At 47.4% G+C, this 24728-nt stretch overlaps 1 protein-coding gene across 4 annotated transcripts in view; it reads left to right on the forward strand.

Moving 5' to 3' along the window:
* LOC138764854 (uncharacterized) overlaps positions 1–24728 on the forward strand; it is a 100518-nt gene that overhangs the window by 56361 nt on the left and 19429 nt on the right. For all 4 annotated transcript variants that reach the window (XM_069941208.1, XM_069941211.1, XM_069941210.1 and 1 more), the window contains exons 27-33: positions 1441–1615; positions 3660–3844; positions 5683–5827; positions 10836–11020; positions 13713–13893; positions 14540–14706; positions 21550–21730. In XM_069941208.1, the coding sequence (XP_069797309.1) occupies positions 1441–1615; positions 3660–3844; positions 5683–5827; positions 10836–11020; positions 13713–13893; positions 14540–14706; positions 21550–21730 (1219 nt within the window). The remainder of the gene's footprint in view (positions 1–1440; positions 1616–3659; positions 3845–5682; positions 5828–10835; positions 11021–13712; positions 13894–14539; positions 14707–21549; positions 21731–24728) is intronic.

Here is a 24728-nt window from a genome sequence, read left to right on the forward strand (position 1 = left end):
GGAGGGGGAGGACGTGGACCTGTCCTCGGGCCTGCGCAAAGGAGCTTTTAGTTGGAGTGCAGTGCGCGCAGTACTGGCCCCACCCTTTACACCCTTGGTTCGTGTGCCGTGGCCAAGCAAGCTGGGACGTGGCAGCGAGGTCCTTGGGTCGTAGGTTTTATATCGGAGTGGCCTTCTCCTATGCAGGTTTCTTACCCGGGCTGTAGGGGTCTGCCTCCCCTCCTAGGTCGGTCCATACTGCCCGGACCGGGGCTGAGGCCGCCGCTGCTTTCCCTGTGCCTGGACCGGGGCCGCTGCCTCCTACTTTCTGCCCAGACCGGGGCCTCCGCCAGCCTCACTCGACCAAGGCCGGGGCCGCTGCCTCCCCTTTGCTCTTGCCCGGATCGGGGCCGCCGCCGCCTACCCTCTGCCCGGACCGGGGCCGAGGCCGCCGCTGCTTTCCCTGTGCCCGGACTGGGGCTGCCGCCTCCAACTTTCTGCCCGGACCGGGGCCTCCGCCTGCCTCACTCGACCGAGGCCGGGGCCGCCGCCTCCCCTTTGCTCTTGCCCGGATCGGGGCCGCCGCCGCCTACCCTCTGCCCGGACCGGGGCCAGAGCCGCCGCTGCTTTCCCTGTGCCCGGACCGGGGCCGCCGCCTCCTACTTTCTGCCCGGACCAGGGCCTCCGCCAGCCTCACTCGACCGAGGCCGGGGCCGCAGCCTCCCCTTTGCTCTTGCCCGGATCGGGGCCGCCGCCGCCTACCCTCTGCCCGGACCGGGACCGAGGCCGCCGCTACTTTCCCTGTGCCCGGACTGGGGCCGCCGCCTCCAACTTTCTGCCCGGACCGGGGCCTCCGCCTGCCTCACTCGACCGAGGCCGGGGCCGCCGCCTCCCCTTTGCTCTTGCCCGGATCAGGGCCGCTGCCGCCTACCCTCTGCCCGGACCGGGGCCGGGGCCGCCGCACAAGCAAAGCAACGTCATCCCCCTCTAACTGCTACCACCCCCCCCCCCCCCCATGAAGTGATCTTCCAGTCTCTTCGATGTAGGGGAAGCCACAAAGGGAACACCAGATGCCGAAGATGACCCCGTATATTCACTAGGGGTCCCAGAGTGGTTTATGACAAGTTTTGAAATAGGAGGCTCCAGAGCCTGCAGGATGTTGGGGGAAAAAAAGATCTGCTGGATTTTAGAGGGAGGGCTGGGAGACCCATATTCAGTTCATTGTTCCAGATAACCTAAAGGATCTCTCCATAGATGCTGCTTAAATGTTCCCAGCATTTTCTGTATTTATTTCACCCTTCCCAGAGAAGCTGCTGTCTTTTCACTCATGGCCTGTCTGTTGCGAGAGCTCCCTTTCTCCCTGTCTTCACCCTCTCAGCCAATGGGCCACTCTGTACCAGGTAACACAGTGTAACACTGTCCCATCCTGTTCCCCCGACCCCTGTTACCTCTGCTCTGCAGGCTCCAGAGGACTCGCTCCATCCGACGCCATGGCCCTCCCCAGGTTTCAAGAAAACTGGACCCCCTGGGAGAGGTCAAAGGTCAGGAGGTGACCCTGGGAAGAGAGGGAGACGAAGCCCACCAGGAAACAGAAGCAACCCCAGCAAGAGACGGAGGAGCAGTGAGAATCGCAGAGGTAGCCATGGCCAGGAATAAAGCCCTCTCTGGTTAGACCAGTTGGAAGGCCTCAACCTGCAGGAACAAGATACCCCAGTGATGTCCCCACAGAAAGATTTAGGTCAGCTTACAGGCCAGAGGGACTAGGGTCTCCAGTGTTCCCACTGCAGGGTCTGGTGGAGCACTGATGGTGAATCCACAGACACTCAAAAGTGTCTCTGAAGGGACTCTCTTTTGCTTCTTTTTCTCTTGTCAGGGGCACCGGACAATGGTCAAGGCAACTCATTTGTTTGCCTTCCGGCAGGCAAAAGCTGAAGTATATCATATATATGTGGCGCAATCAATGAACACTCACAGACACGGAGCAGGCAGTCAAAGGTTTTATCGATCCGAAGACCTAGACATGCCTCTAAATGCTGCTGGTTCACGTCCAAGGCAGGTATGAGGGAGGAAACTAGGGCTCTCGGCCTTTATTAGGGGATCTTACAGGGAGGGGCTACAGGTACAGAAGGTGGGCCAGCCTGCCCAGCCCCAGTGAGGACATGCCCCGACATGCCGGCAGAATCATGTTCCACCACAGTACATTACATTTTTATGTCCTGTTGCATGACAATACAAGGAACCTTGAACCTTCAACCTTTGACCTTTAACCTTGAAGAATGAAGGAGAGACTCGGATCAGCTCACAGACCAGAAGAGGCTGGGGCCCCAGCCATACTGAGAGCCATTCGTAGCCAGAGTCAGTCTGTCACCTAGTTCAAGTTTTCATTTAGTTTCGGTTGTAGCTTCAGCAAAGGGTAAAGCCAGAGGATAATGCAGGAGTACTGATTGAAAGCATGGCCAAAAGTCGGAGGAAAAAGAGCTCAAAATTAGGACCAAAATTGGAAGGAGTGGATGGTGGTGGACCAGTTATTTTCTGAGTGAATGTCTCTGACCTGCGCTGTACCTCAGGGGTTAATGTTGGCGCCTTCGTTGTCTATGATATACGCTAAAGACTTGGCCGCGAATGCAGAGAGTATGACTGTTGGTAGTGTTGTGAAGAGCAAAGAAGGTTGCCTCAGGCAACAGCCTGATTAAGCTCAGATGAGGAGTTGAGTAGAAGGTGATGTAGTCTGGGAAGTCAATTAGGGTGAGGCATACAGTAAGTAGTGGGGCACTGAGGAATGCCGATGAACAGGAGAGCCCTGAAATACTGCTGCATAGTTCCCCAAAAGTGGTGATACAGATGGTTAGGGTGGCAGAGAAGGTAGATCACAGATTTAGCTTCCTGGGGGCTTGAACTGTAAATGTTGGGACACCATGTTACAACTTTACCAAACATTGGTCAGGCAGAGCTTGGAGTATTGTGAGCAGTCCTGCCTGCCATACTGTAGGTAGGGTGTGATTGCTCCAGAGAGAGATTTAACACGATGATGCTTGGATTAGAGAATATGTTATGGGGGAAGGATGAGATAGGTTTGGGTTAGTTTTCACTGGAATTTTTTGAGGTGTACAAAATTATTAGGGGTATCATTAGTGAGATCCCTTTTCCCAAGGCTATGGTATATAAAAACAAAAGGATGTAAGTTGAAAATGAGACGTAGGAGGCCTATAGAGGGGTTCAAAGGGGAAGAATTTTACACAGACAAGGGTTGATAGGTGGAGGCAGGAACAATCATTTAAGATGCTTGTAGACAGGTGTTTAAATAGCCAAGGCATAAACATTTAATACCCAATGCAAGCAACTGGGAATAGTGTTAGTTGTAGCAACAGTGAACTTGGAGGACAGAAGGGCCCGTTTCTGTGCTGAATCTCTCAATTATTATATGTCCCAGAAACTTCCCAGAGCGATGGTTGGTGTCTTGGGGAATTCACCAAATGCATTCCAAGGGTTCACATTGCTGCTGTGATTGGAGTTTGCTGAGTGTGGGGTAGAGAGAGGGACAAAGGGAAATGGAGGCAGGGAGAAAAAAGTTGGATAGAGATCAGGAAGGGTGAGAGGCGCTATGAGATTGATCGACCTGAATCCATTTTTGTGCTGACCTGCCTGTTAATTGCTGATTGAACCGACCCCTCCGTGTCCAGTTACAGGCGGAGCTCGTGTCCCTGCGCGGTGAACAGGAGGAGACCAGCACTGAGAACAAGGGGCTCAAATTGACCAATCAGGAGCTGGAGATAAGGCTGGAGGGGATCCAACGGGAGCTGCAGGAGACTCGGGATACACTGAAAATCTTCCAGGACGAAGCAGCTCACCGGGAGGAGAAAGAAGGGTGAGTGATTCGCAGGATGTATTATACGGCACGGAGCATCGGCCCATCTCTTTCCTTTCCCTTTCCAATCTCCTCCAATCCAGATATTGCCAGCTCCTCAGTGCCAGCCCCTCGGACACATCATCCACTGCTTGGTCCTTCTGTCTCACCTAGGCCAATATTCCGCTGGGTTCAGAACTGAATTCTTCAGTCTTCTCCCTTCAGTCTTACACAGGAAAGTTTTCCAGCTCTTCAAGTCCCTTCTGCCTTCGTCAGTTTCATGGCCTACTCTAATACTATTCTGGATGTTGACCTTTAACCCTGATCCCAGAACATCTGTCCATTGGAGAAGATGCCAAAAGCAGGCACCCACTGAGCTCCCCACTACCTCTTTCCATTAAGGTCTGCTGTCCAGTTGCAGGTGTGACATTTCTCCCAACTGGCCTGTAGTTTTGGTTAATACTTTCACATTGTGCTGTTACACCAAATACATCCTATGTCATTTGTGGCCTGTTGAACCATATACCATTTCAAGTGCCTTATCCCAGACCATTCATGTCATGGCAGATCCCCTCCCCTGAATGATAGCAGTGAACAGGATAAGGTTTTCTTCAAGCTGACAATTTTGTGGCCACTATTACTGTAGTCAGTGTTTTACCTCTCAATTCATTCTGTTGCTTCCTTTGCGATTGGCTACATGAGGCACTGCCTCAAGAAGGCAGCCAAGCTCATAAAGGACCCCCATCACCCTGATCACAATCTCTTCTCACTGCTGCCTTCAGGCAGAAGCCTGAGGACCAGCCCCCCTCGGTTCAAGAACAGTTTCTTTCCAACAGTTATCAGGCTCTTGAACCTCACATCGTTTCACTAATCACAGACTGGGCACAGTATTGTAATGTCACTTTTTTTTTGCTCGATAGTAACAGTGAATATTTATTATCTATCTTTTGTACTTTTAGATTCAAGATTCTTTTATGGTCATGTAATAAAACAGAAAATGAAATATTACACAAAATTTCCTTTAGCCCACTGTAAAACAGAGAAAGATTTGTCATCAGCAGAAATTGCCCGGTGCCCCTAACAGTCAGAGAAATAGAAGCAAAAGAGAGTCCCCCCAGAGTCACTGAGTGTCCGTGTATTCTTCGCCTCCTCTGTCTCTGCAGCCACACAGACTTCTGTCCAAACCATCAGCAACCTGAGCTCCAGATCCAAACCTCTGACACGATCTGGAACCCCCCCAGCACCCTCGGCACCCTCTCGCCTCTCGATTCCGATACCTGGTACCCCTTCAACCATTCTCGAGCCAGTCTCCTGCAGCCTGGAGTGAGTCCTTTGACCGCAGTTGCCTTTCCTCGCCTCAAGTCACCAACAGCCGTCTGTATGTTCTTCAGACTCAGAGTCCCTTGCTGGTCTGCCACCATGGTCACTGACCCCTCGGGTCGTCTCCTCTGCTTCCCTGGAGACTGCAATTCCTCGTGGCCCAGACCCCGTGGTTGCAGGATTTTAAAATAAACCGTCATTGGCTCCTTTGACAGGCCATTTAAAGCCTGTATGGAGCATTTGGCAGCAGGACTGGGCGGTTGGACCCTACTGGACAGTACTGTGTTTCCGCTCCCAGCTGAGCACAGGTCCTCAGCAGTGGTGCTGCTGTCATTTTTTCATGTTTGTGTTAACCCCTTTCAATGACAATTTAGTGTATGCTATTGAAGTTTTTTTATATATATATGAAGGGCCTGATTGACTGCAGCAAGTGAGTATTTTGGTGCATATGTTTTTGGACATGTATGACAATAAACATATTGAGAACTATGTAAATATTAGAGTAAAAGTGCCCTCCCTCTGTAATCTTTTCTCCCCAGACTCCAAAGGGCTGGCTTCATCTGCAGCCATGCCGCTCCCCACACTTTGAGTAAACCGGATGCCATGGGAGAGCTCGAAGGACAGGAAGTAACCCTTGGAAGAGATGGAGCCCATGAGGAAACAGCAGCAGAGAGAATCAAAAAGGTAGCTGGGTGCGATTCAGAAGCCCCCATGGTTAGACCAGCGGGAAGGCCTCATCCTACAGGAAGAGGGTTCTCCAGTGTTGTCTGCACAGAGAAACTCTGATCAGGTCACAGACTGAGAGACTGGGGCCCCAGTGTTGTCCCCACAGAGAGACTTGGGTCACTCACAGACCAGAGAGACCCATGTCCCCCAGTGTTTTCTGCACAGAGTGACTTGGATCAACTCACAGACCAGAGGCCAGGATCCCAGCGTCGTCCTCACAGAGACTCAGGACAGTTCACAGACCAGAGAGACCGGGCCCCTGTGTCGCCACCACAGTGAGATGCAGGTCAACCCACAGACGAGAGAAACTGAAGCCCCAGCCTTATTTGGAGCCAGAGCCAATCTGTACCTTTATGAAGTCACAGTGTTGCCAACACAAAAACAGGCCCTTCAACCAATTTGTTCACGTTGACCAAGATGGAACCACTTGTCTACATTTGGCCTGTATCCCTCTTAACCGTTCCTATCTGTGCACCTGTGTAAATGTTTTATTAAGTACTAATTATACCCTCTTCTACCATCTCCTTTGGCAGTTTATTTGCATATGTGACTGCCCTCAATGAAGAGTTACCCCCTCAGGTCTCCTTTAAATCTTTCCCCTCTCACCACCAACTTCCTTGAATTCCAGAACCCCTTACCCCAGGAAACAGCTGCGACCATTCAGCTTACCCATGCCCCTGATGATACTTTCAACCTCTGGGGGAGGGGGGTGGGGGTGGTCATGCTTTGCTTCAGGGGCAACAGTTCCAGTCTAACCAGCTTCTATTTAGAATCAGGTTTAAAATCTGAAATTCCAGACTGATGTTTGAGGTGTGGTTTTGAGGTTGGAACATTTATACATTCAACCTGGCTTTGCATGAACATAAGTATGACTTAGCAGAAATTTTGACATATATTATAGAAGTGGATTTTCCATTGGAACCAGAACTGTATTTATTGAGGAATCTTATGGTTATTGGCACAAAACTCTCAAACTATCAAATCCAGATTGTGAGGAGTCCACTAGCGGTAGCCAGGAGATATATAGCTGTTACATGGAAGTCCAGCTCTTCTACCCCCCCAACCCCGCAAACTTATTACTCGCTGGAATAGGAAATGCAAAGTTGTGCCCCCTGGAAAAGATGAGTTATAATCTTAGAAAGAAATATGAGGTGTTTGTTAAAATATGGCAACCTTATTTGAATCATACTAGCTAACTAACTTCCCTGAAAAGGTTTAAAATAGGTTAATATTGTTGAATTCCTTAAGATCAAGATATGGACTAAAATACCCCTTCTTTTTTGAACAACTGTTTTTTTTTACATTAACAGTTGGGGAGGGGGATGAGATTTGGTCAATCATATGAGATTCTGTAATTTTAAAATGCTATTTATAATGTTCTACATGAATCTTGGAAAAATCAAATTAAATATTAAAAAAAAAGTGCACGAAAAGTCAAAGTAAGGCAGCGTCTGTGGTTCATTGATTATTCAGGGATCTGATGGCAGTGGGGAAGAAGCTGTCCTTGTGCCACTGGGTGCTCAACTTTAGGCTCCTGTACCCTTATCTCAGTGGTAGCAGAATGGATGGGGGGAGGTCTTTGAGGATAGAGGCTGCTTTCGTAAGACACAGCTTCCTGTAACTCAAGCCTTCCAATCCTGGCAACATTCTTGTGCATCTATTCTGCACCCTCTCCAGCTTCATCTCATCTGTGCAGTCAGCGTAGCAGTTAACACAACTCTGTTACAGCACCTGCAAACGGAGTTCGAATTCCCCACTGTCTGAAAGGTGTTTGTAACTTCTTCCTGTGTCTGCGTGAGTATCTCCAGGTGCCCCGGTTTCCTCCTACCTTTCAAAAAACGTAACAGTGGTTGTGGGTCAATTAGGTGTAATTGGGCAGCATGGGCTCATAGGCCAGAAGGGCAGTGGGCACATACATGCTGTGTGTCTAAATTTAAATTTAAAATGTAATACCCAAGTGTGGTCTCTCTAATGTCTTGTAGCATGACGTCCAAACTCCTGTACTCCATAGTCCAATAGATGAAAGCAAAAGCGCCAAACAACTTCTTCACCATCCTGTCTAACTGTCGCCATTTTCGGGAAACTATGCACCTGTAGCCATTATATTCTCCGTTCTGCTCTCCAGGGCTCTGGTGTCCATGGAACCTGTCCTGCTCTGGTTTAACTTCCCAAAAAGCACCACTTTGCATTGCACTGGAGTGCATTCTCTCTCGCTTTCTTGGTTCATCTCAATCCTTTTGCAGCAACCGACAATCTTCTTCTCTGACCTCCTCACTACTAGTCTTGTTATCATCTGCAAATTTATTTTTCATCCTATCACATCCACATCCAATTCATTCATCGAGCTGACAAACAACAATGGGCCCCGCACTGATCCCTGCAGCACACCACTGATCACAATCCCCCTCCCCCCCATGTGAAAAAGCAACCCTCTACTTCCTCCAACCAAGCCAAATTTGTATTCAATGGGCCAGCTTATTTAGGTAGATCCCATGATATCTTGCCAACGGCCTTTTGAATGTCCATGTAGACAGCAAGTACTACCCTGCTCTCATCAATCCACCTGGTCAATTCTTCAAAATTCTTAAGTGTGACACACAATTTACCACTCTTACTAATAAGTCCTTGCCTTTGTAAGTGCAGGTAGATCCTGTCTCTTAGAATCCCTTCCAGTAACTGGTCCTTGTAGTCCTTCTACAGAGGCCCAGCATTGATGAAGGTAGAGCGGTGGATGTAGTATATATAGATTTCTGTAAGGCATTTGATAAGGTTCCCCATGCAAGGCTCATTCAGAAAGTAAGGACTAGAGGGAGAGATTTGATTAATAGGAGGGGTTTCTTTTCTTTTTTTCCCCCTTCTTTTTCCTTTTGAGATATTTTGTAAAAGGAGTTTGATCAAGAAGAATACACACAATTTTCATATGTATTGCTTGAATATTATTGAAGTACAAATTGTCTTTTTTATCTTTCAATTTATGTATTGGATCAATATGTTCTTTTTATTAAACTCAAGATATTCTAAAAAGAAAAAGTAAGGAGACATGAATGCAAGGAGGCCTTGCATGGCTGATACAGAATTGACTTGACCAGAGAAGGCAGAGGGTGATTGTACATGGTTCCAAATCCACATGGAGGGAGGTGACCAGTGGTGATCTGCTGGGATCTGTTCTGGGAACCCCCCCCCCACCACTCCTCTTTGCGATTTTGACAAATGACCAGGGTGAGGAGGAACTGGAAGAGTGGGTTAGTAGGTTTGCAGATGACAAGAAAGCTGGGAGTGTCGTGGAAAGTCTGGAGGTTGCCAGAGATGACAAACAGACATTGATAGGATGCAGAGGCTGATCTGAGAAGTAGCAGATGGAACTTAACCCAGAAAAGTCTGAAGTGGTTCATTTCAGTAGGTCAAATTTGAGGGCAGAACTCATTGTTAGTGGGAGCATTCTGAGCAATGTGGACAAACTGAGCGATCTCAGGGTACATGTCCATGGGGCACTCAAAGCTGCCACATGGGTTGATAGTGTTGTTAAGAAGGGGCGTGCTATGTTAGCCTTCATTAATCATGGGATTGAGTTCGAGGTAATATTGCGGTGAGATAAGACCCTGGTTAGATCTCACTTGGAACATTATGTTTAGTTCTGGTCACCTCACTATACGAGGACATAGAGAGGGTGCAAGGGACATTTAGAAAGGGTCATTTGCCTGGATTGGAGAGCATGCCTTATGAGGATAAGTGAGTGAACTTGGTCTTCTCTCCTTTGAGTGACGGAGGATGAGTGCTGACCTGATAGAGGTATATAAAATGGTGAGAGGTATTGATTGTGTAGATGGCCAGAGGCTTTATCCCAAGGCTGAAATGGCTGACCCGAGAAGGCACAGTTTTAAGGTACTTTGGGGTAAGTACAGGTGGGAAGTAAGAGGTATATTTTTCACACAGACAGTGGTGGGTGCATGGAATTCACTGCCAGCAATGGTGGTGAAGGCAGGTACAAGAAGGTCTTTAGGTAGGCAAATGGAACTGAGAAAAATGGAGGTTGGGAAAATTACAGGCATTTTGCAGAAAGGGTGATTCGGATTGCACAACACTGTGGGCCAAAGAACCAATACTGTGCTGTAGATTTCCATGTTCTATGTCCTTTTAGCCATTCTCCAATCTTCCAGAACATCACCCATGTCCAAAGCTGTCTGCCCGTGCCCCAGAAATTTCTTCCAGGATAGATGAGGATGCACTTGGTAGTAGGGTCGCAGAAAGTTATCCACCTGTATATGTTTCAAAACTTCCAGCACCCCTTCATAAAACCAAACATCTCTGTTCTTTGAACTTGTTACCTTCTCCATTGTAAATGCAGGTGAGAAGAATTCATTGAAGACCTCGCTCATCTCCCATGACTCCACACATTGATATCCACACTGATCATCAAGGAGACTAGTTTCCTCTTTAGTTATCCTTTTGCTCTTAACATACTCCTGGGGGTGTTTTGTACTTATTCAGGAGGACTGATAGAAAGAACGGTTAGATATTAGGCCATCAAAAGTCTCAAGATCCCCAACATTATATTTGGGGATATACTAGGATTATGACATGGTGTGGGGAAGTCTGTAGCCACACATCACTGCTATGGTTGGAGTCTGAAGTGTGTGGGATGGTGAAATAGGGAGAGAGAGATGGATGGAGTGAGGCAGAGTGGGAAAGAGATAGAGATGAGGATTAGGATTGATGAGAGGTACAGGGTGCAGTGAACTAAGATTCGCCCCCATCTACCCATATATAACCCAGGTTTCCTGAGCCCTACTGAAGACCATTGTAAGACCCTACCCTTTGTTATAAGCTAATAAAAGTGTGTGTTCTCCCTCCAGTTGTGAGAGCTTTTATTCATGCCACACAGGGTATTGGATCTGAATTCATTCTTGTGTTGACCTGCCTTTTGACTGCTGATTGACCCGACCCCTCTGTGTGTTCCTCCCTCCAGTTGCAGAAGGAGCTCGTGTCCCTGCACTCTATACAGCAGGAGACCAGCACTGAGAACCAGACGCTCAAACTGACCAATCAGGCACTGGAGACGAGGCTGGAGGAGATCCAAAGGGAGCTGCAGGAGGCTCAGGATCAGCTGAAGATCCTCCAGGAGGAAGTAGCTCAACAGAAGGAGAAAGAAGGGTGAGCCATTCGCAGGGTGTATTATACAATGCACAGTGCATTGGACAATCTCTTTCCTTGCCCTACCCAGTCTCCACCAACTGGATATCACCAAATCCTTAATGCAGGCCCCTCATCCACTGCTTGGTCCTTCTATCCCACTCAGACAGATATTCCTCTGGGTTTAGAACTGTAGTCCAGAATCTTCTCCCTTCAGCCATACATAGGAAGGTTTTCTAGCTCTTCAAGCCCCTTCTACCTTCATCAATTTCATGACCTACTCTAATAATATTACGCACCACCCTGATCCAAGAATAACCGGCCAGTATAAAGTTGGTAGAAGAGATAGTAAAGTTGACCAGTGCCAAAGGCAGGTGTCCCCTAGGCTCCCTGCTTGCATCCCGTTAACTGTTCATGCCTGGACATTTGCAGGAATGAGGGTCTCCGATCCCAGCTAGAGCACTGACAGCAAAGTGGATGCAGTCACTCCCACCCTGCACCGGCCTGTGGTATCTGCTGGCCCCTGCCCATGCCCCTTATTGGGTATCAGATCTAGGAGGAGGGGAGACTTCCTCTCCTCAGCAGGAGAAGCTTGGGCCCCTCAGTAATGTGTAGTGTGACATGCTGGGGGTCTCAATAACAGCCTAGAGGCAGCTTCAAAATAAAGAATTGAGGGCCATTGTTACCTCCATGGCCAGAAGCTAAGTGGGCCTACGAGTACAGCCTATCTTGAATCTGAGTTGTACCCTGTTCTGTGAAGCTGAGTCTCCCGCAGCCTAATTTCTCTCTGGTATATGTGCACCCTCCAACTGAATGGACAATGACTGAGCACCCCTGATTCTCCCTCGATCTCTCTCTCTCTGCTCCTACCCACCCCGAGGATTCATGCCTGGAGAAAAAGCCACCTATAAATGCTTGCCAGCCAGCAGATGGATGTGGCTGGAGCAACGAATTGTAAACTGTACTCATCCTCTCTCACACCACTCCCTCTGCCCTGGCTGGAGACTGTCGGTGCCTCCCAGAAGCCGGGCTCACCACTTTGTCCTAGCGGACACAACTTCAAGTCAAATAATCTTGAAGAAGCGGGTTTAAACAGCTCAGACAGGGCATGAGGGGAAGGGAGAAGGATCTCTTTCTTTCGGGTGTATTCTTCTGGTGCCCATCTCATCATTACATCTTGGCCTGGGGCAGTCTGCTGTCCTGTTGACCCGAGCTCCAACATGGCAAGGTTAACCCTGGCACGAATGATAAAATTGGCATTTGTGACCACGAGAAACCACACCTGATTTGTGGGCATTTTATTCTGCATTCCCATTCCACCCAGTCCATGGATATGACATCAGACATACTGTGGCAATCTGCATCCCCCTAGGAAAGAAAATGGAAGGAAGGACAAGACAAGGAAGCTGAGGTGGAAATTGCAATCAAAAATACACTGAATGTGACTGTCAAAGTTCATCACATACCACCTTCTCAGTCTTACACAATGACTCCCAATGTTAAAGTCAATGAATCATACCAAACGCCGCGGGTTTTCCACCACCTTGTGCAGTCATCTAACGTTTCTGGGGCAAGGGGGGTCATGAAATAATTACACCAAAGAGGCAGTTTGGTCAAAATCCATTACCTCCGCTTTGGGAGCATCCTGATCCATTTCCTGGGCTGCCTGTGCCTGAAGCAAACAAAAGGCTGCTGGAGGGACTCAAAGGGTCAGGCAGCACATGTGGACAGAATGGTCAGTAAACGTTTCAGGTAGGGACCCTTTATCAAGACTCAGCAGGTCAAGCAGGATTCGTGGGTAGAAATGGTCAGTCGATGTTTAGGTCAAAGTTCAAATTTATTGTCAGAGGATATACATGGCATCGCATACAACCCCAAGGGTCTTGCTTCTGCTGGGCTTACTAGTAACTGTGAACTGCAAACGAACTGTGCCAATGCAGAGGCAAATATAAATAACGAGCATGCGAGTCCTTAAATGAGTCTCGAAATGGGTGTAGCTATTCCCTGTTGTTCAAGATTCTGATTGTTGAGGGACACTAGCTATTCCTGAACTTGGTGGTGCAAGTCCTGTGCCCCCCCCCCCCGCACCCCCCATACTTCCTTCCTGATGGCTGCAGTGAGAACAGAGCATGTCCTGGGTGGGGTGGGTCTTTGATAATTGATTCCGCCCTCCGAAGACAGCATTCTGTACAGACCTGCTCAATGGTGGCGAGAACTTTTCCCATGATGAACTGGACTGAGTCCACTACCTTTAGCAGGATTTTTCTTTGGCTCAGCGGTGCTAATGCTCCCATATCAGGGCCGTGATACAGCTGGTCAGCACACTTTCTACCAAAGTTTGCCAAGGGTTCTGATGCCATATCGCACCTCCCCAGCCTCCGGAGGAAGTAGAGGTGGTGTTGCTCTTACTTCAAGGAAACACTGTCTGCCCATTTTTACCCACAGATGCTGTCTGATCTGTTGAGCTTCTTCCGCAATTCTTCACCTGCTCAAGATTCCACATCTGCAGACTGTTTCTCTGTGGCCTAACTATTTGTCATTTTCAGGCAGCCTCCTTGTGAACCTGCTCTCTTCCCTCTCTATTGACACCGTATCCCATCTGTCAAGCAAAAAGTTCCCTCTCTCCCTGCGATCACCCTCTAAATCAATGGTCTACTTTCTGCTGAGTAACATGGAATAACTGTGCACTCTCTCTGTAACCTCTGCCCCGCAGGCTCCAGAGGACACGTTCCATTCGCCACCGTGCCCCTCCCCTTCTTTCAAGGAACCCAGGAGAGGTCCCCCACCTGAGGGTCGAAAGTCAGGAAGTGATCCTGAGAGCAGGTGAAGATGGAGACCCCCAGGAATCCGCAGCAGCTTCAACAATGGACGGAGCAGAGGAGAAAATCACAGAGGTAGCTGGACATGGGATCAGACCCCTACATGGATAGATCAGCGGGAAGGCCTCATCCTGCAGGAACCGTGCCCCCCGGTGTTGTCCCCACAGAGAGACTCAAGTCAGCTCAGAGAGACCAGGGTCCCCTGTGTTATCCACACAGACAGACTCACGTTAGCTTACTGACCAGAGAGACTGGTGTTCCCAGAGTTGTCCCCACAGAGGGATTCACATCAGCTCACAGACCAGATACACTGGGCTTCAGCCATAGTCTAAGCTGCTAGGAATTTCGAATCAGGCCTGGCTCAGGTCTTCAGTTGGTTTCAGCTTGTAGGTTCACTGAAGAGTCAGGTAACAGAATATGGTAGTGGAACAGAACAGCTGGAAACCAAGCTACTGAAGTCCCAGAAGGAGGGATGATGACTTACCAGGGAATATCTGACAGAGTGGAATACTCACCAGCTGCATTGCAGAACCTCACGTTGCTGCAGTGATTGGAGAATGATGTGTGAGGGGAAGGAAAGAGGGAGAGTGAGAAGTAGGGAGTGAGGCAGAGGTGGGGAAAGTATCAGGATCAGGAGGGGATACAAAGAGTGACAATGAATAGGATTTGGAAACACGCAGAATGAATCCACTCGGTCCCTCCCTGTGTTCCTCCCCTCCAGTTACAGGCAGAGCTCATCTCCCTACACAGTAAACAGGAGGAGACCAGCGCTGAGAACCAGGAGCTCAAACTAGCCAATCAGGAGCTGAAGATGCACTTGGAGAGGATTCAACAGGAGCTTCAGGAGGCTCAAGATCAGCTGGTTATCCTCCAGGAGGAGAGAGAAGGGTAAGTAATATTTTGTACCTATCCCTCACACCTGTCTCATGCACTCTGCACATGCCCGGTCCAATGCTTGCACCTCTACACACTGCGCAGGATCCCAATGCTGTACCCATGCTACACGCACAAGGAACACCACACCATGCTGCGTACTGTCTGGAACACTGCAGTTGATATCCTGTTCTCACTGTGCCACACCACCCATCACATCACTGCATGCAACCCCTTTGCAAGCACACAACCGATGTGGGATGTGCAGAGGTTGCTCCGCAGACGTCTTTTAAATCTTAACCCCACCCCCCCCGTAAACCTCTGCCCTCTTGCTTGAGACTCTCACACTCCAGGAAAGACTGTGACCATCCACCTTAACTATATTCCTGATGATTTTATACACATCCATAAGGTTATCCCTCAGCCTCCTATACTCCAAGAAAGAAAAGCATCCAGTCTCTAGTCCTGGTAATACATCCTTGTGAATCTTTTCTGCTCCCTTTCCATTGTGTGCAGTGTTGGTCACTTGACATAAGGAGGAGTTCGAGAAAGTGGAGCAGATTGTTGTTCTGGTGGGCCTGGTGAAGGAAGTGAGATCAGGTTGCATTCGCTAGATTGAGAAAGAAAGAGGGGAGATCTAATTAAAATGCAAATTGTTCTGAGAATAGGTTGGAATCTCTAGAATGAGGAATGGCAACCTCTGGCTGCAAGGCAGGGGGTTTAGATTCATGGAGTCATAAGGTCCTTTTACACAGCCACTGAACAGCACAAAATTTCAGGATATTTTCTGCTCCGGTGGCAGCGTAAAAATGTCGAGACAGAATTTATTATGTAAATTCCATCCCGTAAATTTTTCCACTGGGACCACTACACATTTTTACAGAGTGGCTGGAGTGTAAAACGACCACAGCCACTCCCTAAGAAAGGGGCCTCATGAACACGACATTCCCCCTTCAACAAACTCCGCGACGCAGGAAGGCTGTGTACAAATGCCCCTGTGTAAACAACTACATCGGGCACACTGGAAGTAAGTATGCTAATTCTTTTTGGGATAGTTGCAAAGTTTCTGTGTAAAAATGCCAATAGAGTTCTCCTTCTTCTTTGGCTTGGCTTCGCGGACGAAGATTTATGGAGGGGTATGTCCACGTCTGCTGCAGGCTCGTTGGTGACTGACAAGTTCGATGCGGGACAGGCAGGCACGGTTGCAAGGGAAAATTGGTTGGTTGGGGTTGGGTGTTGGTTTTTCCTCCTTTGTCTTTTTTCAGTGAGGTGGGCTCTGCGGTCTTCTTCAAAGGAGGTTGCTGCCCGCTGAACTGTTGGAGGCGATATCTGCCCACTGGCGGTGGTCAATGTGGCAGGCACCAAGAGATTTCTTTAAGCAGTCCTTGTACCTCTTCTTTGGTGCACCTCTGTCTCGGTGGCCAGTGGAGAGCTCGCCATATAACATGATCTTGGGAAGGCGATGGTCCTCCATTCTGGAGACGTGACCCACCCAGCGTAGTTGGGTCTTCAGCAGCATAGATTCGATGCTTGCAGACTCTGCCAGCTCAAGTACTTCGATGTTGGTGATGAAGTCATTCCAATGAATGTTGAGGATGGAGCGGAGACAGCGCTGATGGAAGCATTCTAGGAGCCGTAGGTGATGCCGGTAGAGGACCCATGATTCGGAGCCGAACAGGAGCGTAGGTATGACAATGGCTCTGTACACACTGATCTTTGTGTGTTTCTTCAGGTGGTTGTTTTTCCAAACTCTTTTGTGTAGTCTTCCAAAGGCGCTATTTGCTTTGGCGAGTCTGTTATCTATCTCTTTGTTGATCCTTGCATCAGATGAAATGGTGCAGCCGAGGTAGGTAAACTGGTTGACCGTTTTGAGTTCTGTGTGCCCGATGGAGATGTGGGGGGGCTGGTAGTCATGGTGGGGAGCTGGCTGATGGAGGACCTCAGTTTTCTTCAGGCTGACTTCCAGGCCAAACATTTTGGCAGTTTCCGCAAAACAGGATGACAAGCGGTGAAGAGCTGGCTCTGAATGGGCAACTGAAGCGGCATCGTCTGCAAAGAGTAGTTCATGGACAAGTTGCTCTTGTGTCTTGGTGTGAGCTTGCAGGCGCCTCAGATTGAAGAGACTGCCATCCGTGCGGTACCGGATGTAAACAGCGTCTTCATTGTTGAGGTCTTTCATGGCTTGTTTCAGCATCATGCTGAAGAAGATTGAAAAGAGGGTTGGTCCGAGAACACAGCCTTGCTTCACGCCATTGTCAATGGAGAAGGGTTCAGAGAGCTCATTGCTGTATCTGACCCGACCTTGTTGGTGTTCGTGCAGTTGGATAACCATGTTGAGGAACTTGGGGGGTGGTGGGGGGGTTCTACAACATAGAAACATTAACAACTTGTTCCTGCTGACCAAGATAGTCTTATTTGCCTGGATTTGGCCCATTTATCTCCAAACCTTTCCCATCAATGTACCTGTCCAAATGTCGTTTGGACATTACAATTGCCCTTCCTTCTACCATTTCTTGTTCCACCCTCTGTGCAAAGAATGTGCCTATCAGGACCAAGAAACATAGGCCATTCTAGCCAGTATCAAACCATATTTTTGCCTAGTCGCACTGACCTGCACCCAGTCCATAACCCTCCATACCTCTCCAATCCACATACCTGTAGAAATCCTTCTTAAATGTTTAAAATGAGTCCGCATTCACCATCTCAGTTGGCAGCTCACACCATTCTCTGTGTGAAGAGTCCCCCCTCATGTTCCCCTTAAATTTTTCCCCTTTCTCTCTTAACCCATGTCTGCTGGTTTATATCTCACCTACCCTCAGTGGAAAAAGCCTATCTACATTTATTCTGTCTATCCCCTCATAATTTTAAATACCTCTATCAAATCTCCACTTATTTTTCTACACTCCAGGGAATAAAGTCCTAATCTGTTTAACCTTTCCCTATAATTCACTTCCTGAAGTCCAGACAAGATCCTAGTAAATCTTCTCTGCACTCTTTCTATCTTATGACACCTTTCCTGTAGTTAGATTACCAAAACTGCACACAATACTCCAAATTTGGCCTCACCAATATCTTATACTTAGACCTTTTTAAATCATTCCACTCTCACGTTAAATCTTACTCTTAGATAAAGGCTATGACAATGTACTTTATCTATCAGCTATGGCAAAACCGCTGGTATCCAGCACCAATGGAGATTAGTGGATACTGAATAAATGTATTTTCCAGTTGCTTGAAACTTATAATACCAAACTAATACACCTAAATTGAGAATAAACAGTTTAAAAGACAAAAGACAAAAATACAATACATACACTGAACACACTTCACTTGCATGAATATATAAACCTTAAAGCATTTTACTTTATTTTCAGTCACATTCTTTGACAACATTTAACCTGCGCTGCATCTGCAGATTCCTCCCCCTTCACAGAGCTGCCTGAAAGACGAACAGTAACACAATAGATAATTAGCCCTCCCCCCACCCCTTCTCCAAGTTTACAGATGAAGCCTCTGACCGGGACGACTCTTACTAAGCAAGGATAAGGAGTTGGCATCGACCAACACTTCATCCTGGGCGACACCAATTTATTCAAACACAACTTTATTCAAACAGCTGCTACATGCAAAGCACTCCTCTGGCTGAATATTTGCTCCCATCTTTACCAAAGATTTATGTGTAACTTCAGAGAACATTTATTTTTACGATTTTAAACTTGCATATTTCTGACCTATTATTTTATTATTTATTTTCCTTGATTCTTTTTTGCCAGTTGCTTGAATTCTGGATACCGGAAGTTTTACTGCATTATGATTTTATAAACTCCTATAAGTTCCTGCACTCTCCAAACCTCCTTGACTCCAGGGAGAAAATTCCAAACCTCTCCAGCCTCTTCTTATAATTCAAGCCTACCAGTCTTGCTGACATTCTTGTCAATCCTTCCTGCACCCATGCTTACAGCTGGGTAACTAAAAGTGCACACAATACTCCTTGTGCTGTCTCACTAGTGACTTCAGAACTGAGATGAAGCAAAAATCACTTCTCCTGAGTGATTGGATGTTCTTTTCTGAAACACAAGTACAATGAACAGATATGGTGAAAGTCTTCCTAGCTGCATATAAAACACAGTGACACAAATTAAGCATAATTAAGGCACCACAAAGAGAAAAAAAGAAATAAATACTCAGTTGGCTGGTTATGAAAACAAAATGTGCTGTGTCGGGAGTAGGGAGATCTCTGGTGGTCTTGTGGTGGTGTCATGGTCTGGGGAGGTTCAAGAGCCTGACAGAATTTGGTGAACCTGGAGAATTCACCCCCACAGAGGACTGCAGTGGCCACGTTGCATCAAGCGATTTGAGGAGAGATCAGCTGTATTGAAAGCTGGAGCAGTTGATAGACTCAGTAGCTCACTCTTATGTTTCGATGATCCAGTCCCACAGTTCCCTCTGCAACAATCCCAAAAAAAACAGAACGCTCTGGCTTCCACTCTCTCCGCAACAATCTCAAGATCTGAGATGGAGTGTCCTGTCCTCACTAGAGGCCTCACCTTCGTCCCCCTCCACCCACAACTCAATGAGTTCCGCACACGCCATGATGCCAAACTCCTCTTCCATTGCCTCCGCTTCTGGGCTCACTTCCGTGACCCTGACTCTCCACCCCCTCACCCAAAACCCTTTCTCCCGCTTCAAGCTTTCTTCCTCCTCCTGGACCCTTCATCCTGGCCAGCTGCCTGCCCTGGACCATCTTTATTTCCAGCTGCTGCTGAGACATCAACTTTAACAGAAACCCCCCCACCCCCACTTCATATTCCAATCCCACTCCTCAGAGCACTTTGCCTGCAACAATCCCAAAGACTGCCAGTGTTCTCTCATACCTTGATGAAGGGCTCAGGCCCGAAACGCTGGTTATGTATTTTGCTCCATAAAGGACACTGTTTGACCTGCTGAGCTTCACCAGCGTTTTATGTTTTTGCTTCAACTGCAGGTTTTCATGATTTACTTCCAGTCCCGCAGTTGCATCATTCAGAGCAAATACACAAAGGTTCTGGAGAAACTCAGCAGGTCACACAGCATCCATGGGAAGTAAAAGGCAGTCAATGTTTAAGGCCTGAGCCCTTCATCAAGAGTGTTGAAAATCAGGTAGATGCCTAAATAAAAATGGTGAGGGAGGAAAAGGCAGGCTGATAGGTGTAATAGGTGGATGCAGGCGAGAGGGTAGAAGAGAAAGATGCCATGTGGGAGAGGGCAGAGGACAGAAAAAATAGCTCTCTGATAGGAGAAGGAGCTGGAGGAAAGGAGAGTGAGAGGTGAAGGAAAGAGCAAGACTGGCACAGGGGGTTGACGAAAATTGGAGAAGTTGTTTACAATATATATCAATGACTTAGATGTGGGAATAGATAGCAATATCTCGAAATTAGCGGACGATATGAAGTTGGGTAGCGGGGTTGGCTGTGTGGAGGATGCTAGGAGGGTGCAGAGTGATTTGGACGTTAGGCGAGAGGACCAAGATGTGGAAGATGCAGTTTAATGTGGATAAATGCAAGGTTATCCACTTTGGAGGTAAGAACAGGAAAGAGGACTATTATGTAAATAGTATCTGTTTAGGAAAAGGGGAGCTGCAGTGAGACTTGGGTGTTGCTGTGCATCAGTCGTTGAAAGTGGGCCTGCAGGTGCACCAGGCGGTGAGGAGGGCGAATGGTACGTTGGCATTCATAGCGAGAGGATTTGAGTCCAGGAGTAGGGAGATCCTGCTGCAGCTGTACAGGGCCTTGGTGAGACCACACCTGGAGTACTGCATGCATTTTTGGTCTCCTTATCTGAGGAAGGATATCTTTGCCATGGAGGGGGTGCAGAGAAGGTTCACTTGGCTGATACCAGGGATGGAGGGACTCGCATATGAAGAAAACTTGGATAAACTAGGCTTGTATTCTCTGGAATTTAGAAGATTGAGGGGGGATCTTATAGAAACATATAAAATTCTTAAAGGATTAGACAGACTAGACGCAGGTAGGTTGTTTCCAATGCTGGGAAAAAACAGAACTAGGGGTCACAGTTTAAGGATAAGGGAAACGTTTTTTTTAGGACTGAGATGAGGAAAAGTTTCTTCTCTCATAGGGTGGTGGATCTGTGGAATTGTTTGCCACAGGAAGTAGTTGAGGCCAGTTCCTTGTCAATATTTAAGAGTAGGTTAGATTTGGCCCTTGTAGTCAAGGGGATTAGGGGGTATGGGGAGAAGGCAGGAACCACGTACTCATCAGCCATGATCATACTGAATGGTGGTGTAGGCTTGAAGGGCCAAATGGCCTACTCCTGCACCTATTTTCTATGTTTCTACTGTAGATGGAGAGAGCCAAGACAGAATCCAAGGTGTTGTTCTGCCAATGTAGCTTCTTTGAGTGATAAAATCCAAACGTCTGGGATCACTTTTCCCCCACGCCAGTTGAGGACGCCAGATCTCCTCCCATGAAGGATTTTAATAAACAAGATAGGGTTTTCTTCAGTCTGGCAACTTTGTGGTCACTGTTACTGCACCAAGGTTTTACCTCTTATGACCCTCTCCATTCAGGGTGCAAACCTCTGCCCGTCGCTTGTCAATTTTTTTCTCTTCTACCCTCCCACCCATATCCACCAATTGGCCTGTGCTCTTCCCCCTGTCCCCTTCCTCTCCCCCCACCTTTTTATTCAGGTGCCTGTCTGCTTTTTGCTCTTACCTTGGTTAATCTTTAATTCCTCTGGATGCTGTGTGAGTTTCCCCAGAACCTTTGTTTATTGCACTACACTCACAGCGTCTGCAGACTTTCCTGTTTACTTCCTTTGCTAAGGTGCACAGAGTAAAGACATTCTCCCTCTGCTCTGCAGACTCCACAGGACTCGCTCCATCCGACGCCGAACCACTCGTCACCTTTCAAGCCATCCGAGCACTCTGGGAGTGCAGCCCCAGCTGAGGGTCGAAGATCAGGAAGTGACCCTGGGAAGAGATGCAGCTGGAGCCCGTGCAGATACACCAGCAAGGGATGGAGCTGCAGGGAAAATGATAGAGGTAACTTGGACCCCGGGTCAGATCCACACAGGTGATGGCTCCTCCTCTCCTCGGTCTACAGATGACACCGATTTCAAAACTGCAAAACCAGATGCGACCATCAGATTGGGTTGCATAAGATTGGGTTGTGTTGACTTTTGGTTGAAAAGTTTGAAGACTTGAGTTCCAGTGAAATGCCATATAATCAGGGTTAGTAGGGATGGAGAGTGTGCAGAGGAGATTCACTTGGATTTCGCCAGCTCTGATCACACAGGAGTGGAGGAGGGTTAAGAGGAAACATGAAATGAGGTCGAAAATCATGAGAAGCATGGCAATATGGGAAAGGAAACTTTTCCCCACATCAGAGGTGGATAAAATGACAAGGTTAACATAACGGTTGGGGTAACAGCATCAGCAACCTGGGATCAAATCCGACGCTGTCTGTAAGGAGTTTGAATGTTCTCCCAGTGTCTGTGTGGGTTTCATCTGGGTGCTCCGGTTTCCTCCCACCCTCCAAAAAATCATGCAGTGTTTATAGGTTAATTGGGCAGCCTGGTCTCATGGGGCAGAGTGGCCTGTTACAGTGCTGTGTGTATAAATTTAAAATAAAAAAAACAAATGTAAAATTTTTTAAAATAATTAAATTTGAAACAAAAGTTTTAAAACTAAGTTGCCAGAAGATATGAAGGCAAGTTGAGAGGGTTATGGGCCAAATGTTGACAAAGGGACCACTTAGGTAAAAATATTAGCATGGACAAGTAGGGCCATCTATCTCCAGGATCCTGGTGAGATTATGGAGAGGTTGGGCAATCTTTGATTGTTTGCTCTAAATCATTGAAATGAGATCTGACAGAAGCTTATAAACATATCACAGGTATAGATAGGAGAGATGGTCAGAGTCTTTATCCCGGGTGGAAGTGTGAAATACTAGGCTTAAGGTGTGGTTGAGAAGGAGTTTAAGGAGATTTATAGAGCAAGTTTTTTTACCCCGGTAGGTGTTTGGAAAGGACTGAAAGGGGAAGTGATGCGAACAGTGGTGTTTAAGATGGTTCTAGAAGGAGACATTGATATGTAAGGAGTAGAGGGATATGAATCATAAACAGAGATTTAGTTTGAATCGGGCATTGTGTTGGGCATGGACATTGTGGGCCAAAGGGCCTGTTCCTGTGCTAGACGGTTCCATGTTCGATGTTTCTCCCTCACCTTGATCATAGGGTCTGTGATGCGCTATCGAGCGGAAAAGCAGACACAAAACATAAAGACTGTTCAACAGGCTTTATTCCACACAAACTTCCACAGAGCTGGCTGTGAGAGTAGCTGCACTGGCTCTGAGACTGACCTCGAGGGGCTGGATGTAGCTTATATCGCGGAGGGTGATTGGCAGCTGACCGGTTGGGGCTTGGTCCATTCAGGTCGGCTGATTAACAGCCGGCCAGGTGTTGCCTTGTCCTCCAGTGCTCTTCCTGCAGGTACACAGGTTGCCCTCTGCAGTAGGCTAGTGGTGTATCACCACACAGGGCCCCAGAGCTAAGTGGTGTCAGGAATGGTCCCTCCTTGCCTCAGTACAGAGCCAGTCAATGCGTCGTCATTGTCAGAGAAACGGGCAGGCAGGACTCATGTGGGTGGGATATTCTGATCGTCATGAGGACATTTGGCTGAAGGGCCTGTTTCTACATTGTTTGACTCTGTAAGTCGTTACAAATCCTGATGATCCATCCTCAAGTCTGTATGAACCTACTGTAGCTAGACCTCTGTCAACTGACATTCTAGTTAAGCAAGGGTTAAGCCAAAGACAGGCAGATGCTTTAATAAAAAGATGTGGTGAGGAGAAGAGGAGAGAGACAGGAGGAGAAACACAGATTAACCACTAAGAGGATTGTGGACTCTTCATTAGTGAGATTGGACAGTAGAGGGAGATCGATTCGTTAAGCATCTTCACTCAGTCCGCTGCAATAACAATGACCCACTAGCCAACTATTTCAATTCCACATCCCATTCCCACACTGACATGTCTATTCATGGCCATGTGCACTGCCAGACCGAGGCTACCCGTAAATTGGAATAACAATATCTTATATTCTGTCTAGGCACTCTCCAATCAGACAGCATTAACATCAACTTCCAATTTCCATTAAACCCCTGCCCTGAGCCTTTCTCTATCCCTACCCCTCTGTCTCCTTTCCTCCAGGTTTCCACCCCTTTCCCTTCCCTCTCCTATCAGAGAGTTATCCTCCTCCCCATTATCAGATTTTCTCTCTTCTACCCTCCCACCTGTATCCACCTCTTGTTAGCCTCCACTGCCCCTTCCTGCTTCCTCTCCTCTTCTCTCCCACCCCCCCCCCCCCAATTCCCCTCCCCAACTTTTTTATTCAAGTGTCCGCCTGACCTTGGCTTACACCTGATGAAGGGCTAAGGCCTGAAACTTTGGTTAGCCTTTACTTCCTATGGATGCTGTGTGACCTGCTGAATTTGTTCAACTCATTTGTGTGTTGCAATTGGCATTCAAACCTGATTGTCCTAACCTGTGCTGGTCACAGTTTTGCACCCAGCCAAAGCTTCTGGCATCTGACTGATCTCTCCCAACTGCTAACTGGCCACTGGGCCAAGCCCCCAGCCCACCTAGCGATCTTTTTTTTAAAACTTTTAAAAAAATTTTATGACATGAATAAAATAAAAATTACATTTAAAGAAATAATAAAAAATAAGATAATAAAAATTAGAATACTACATCATTAAACTACACAAATTAACCCCCCCAATAATTATAACACAACATTAATCGTCTAATTTAAAATTAGTCCTACCCTCCCCCCAAAATAAAGAGTGAAGAATTAATTAACAATGTTGTAAATAAAATAGAAAAAACCCCACTTACAAAAAAAAGGATAAAACTTAACAACAAAAAAATTACTAACAACAAAAAAATATCAATACTAAAATAATACCCTTAAACATATATTTAAATCAAACATAATACATGTATTTAATAAATGAAATCCACTTTAAAACTAAGTTCAAA

This window comes from Narcine bancroftii, chromosome 5 (assembly GCF_036971445.1).
Source record: "Narcine bancroftii isolate sNarBan1 chromosome 5, sNarBan1.hap1, whole genome shotgun sequence".
Lineage (NCBI taxonomy): Eukaryota > Metazoa > Chordata > Chondrichthyes > Torpediniformes > Narcinidae > Narcine > Narcine bancroftii.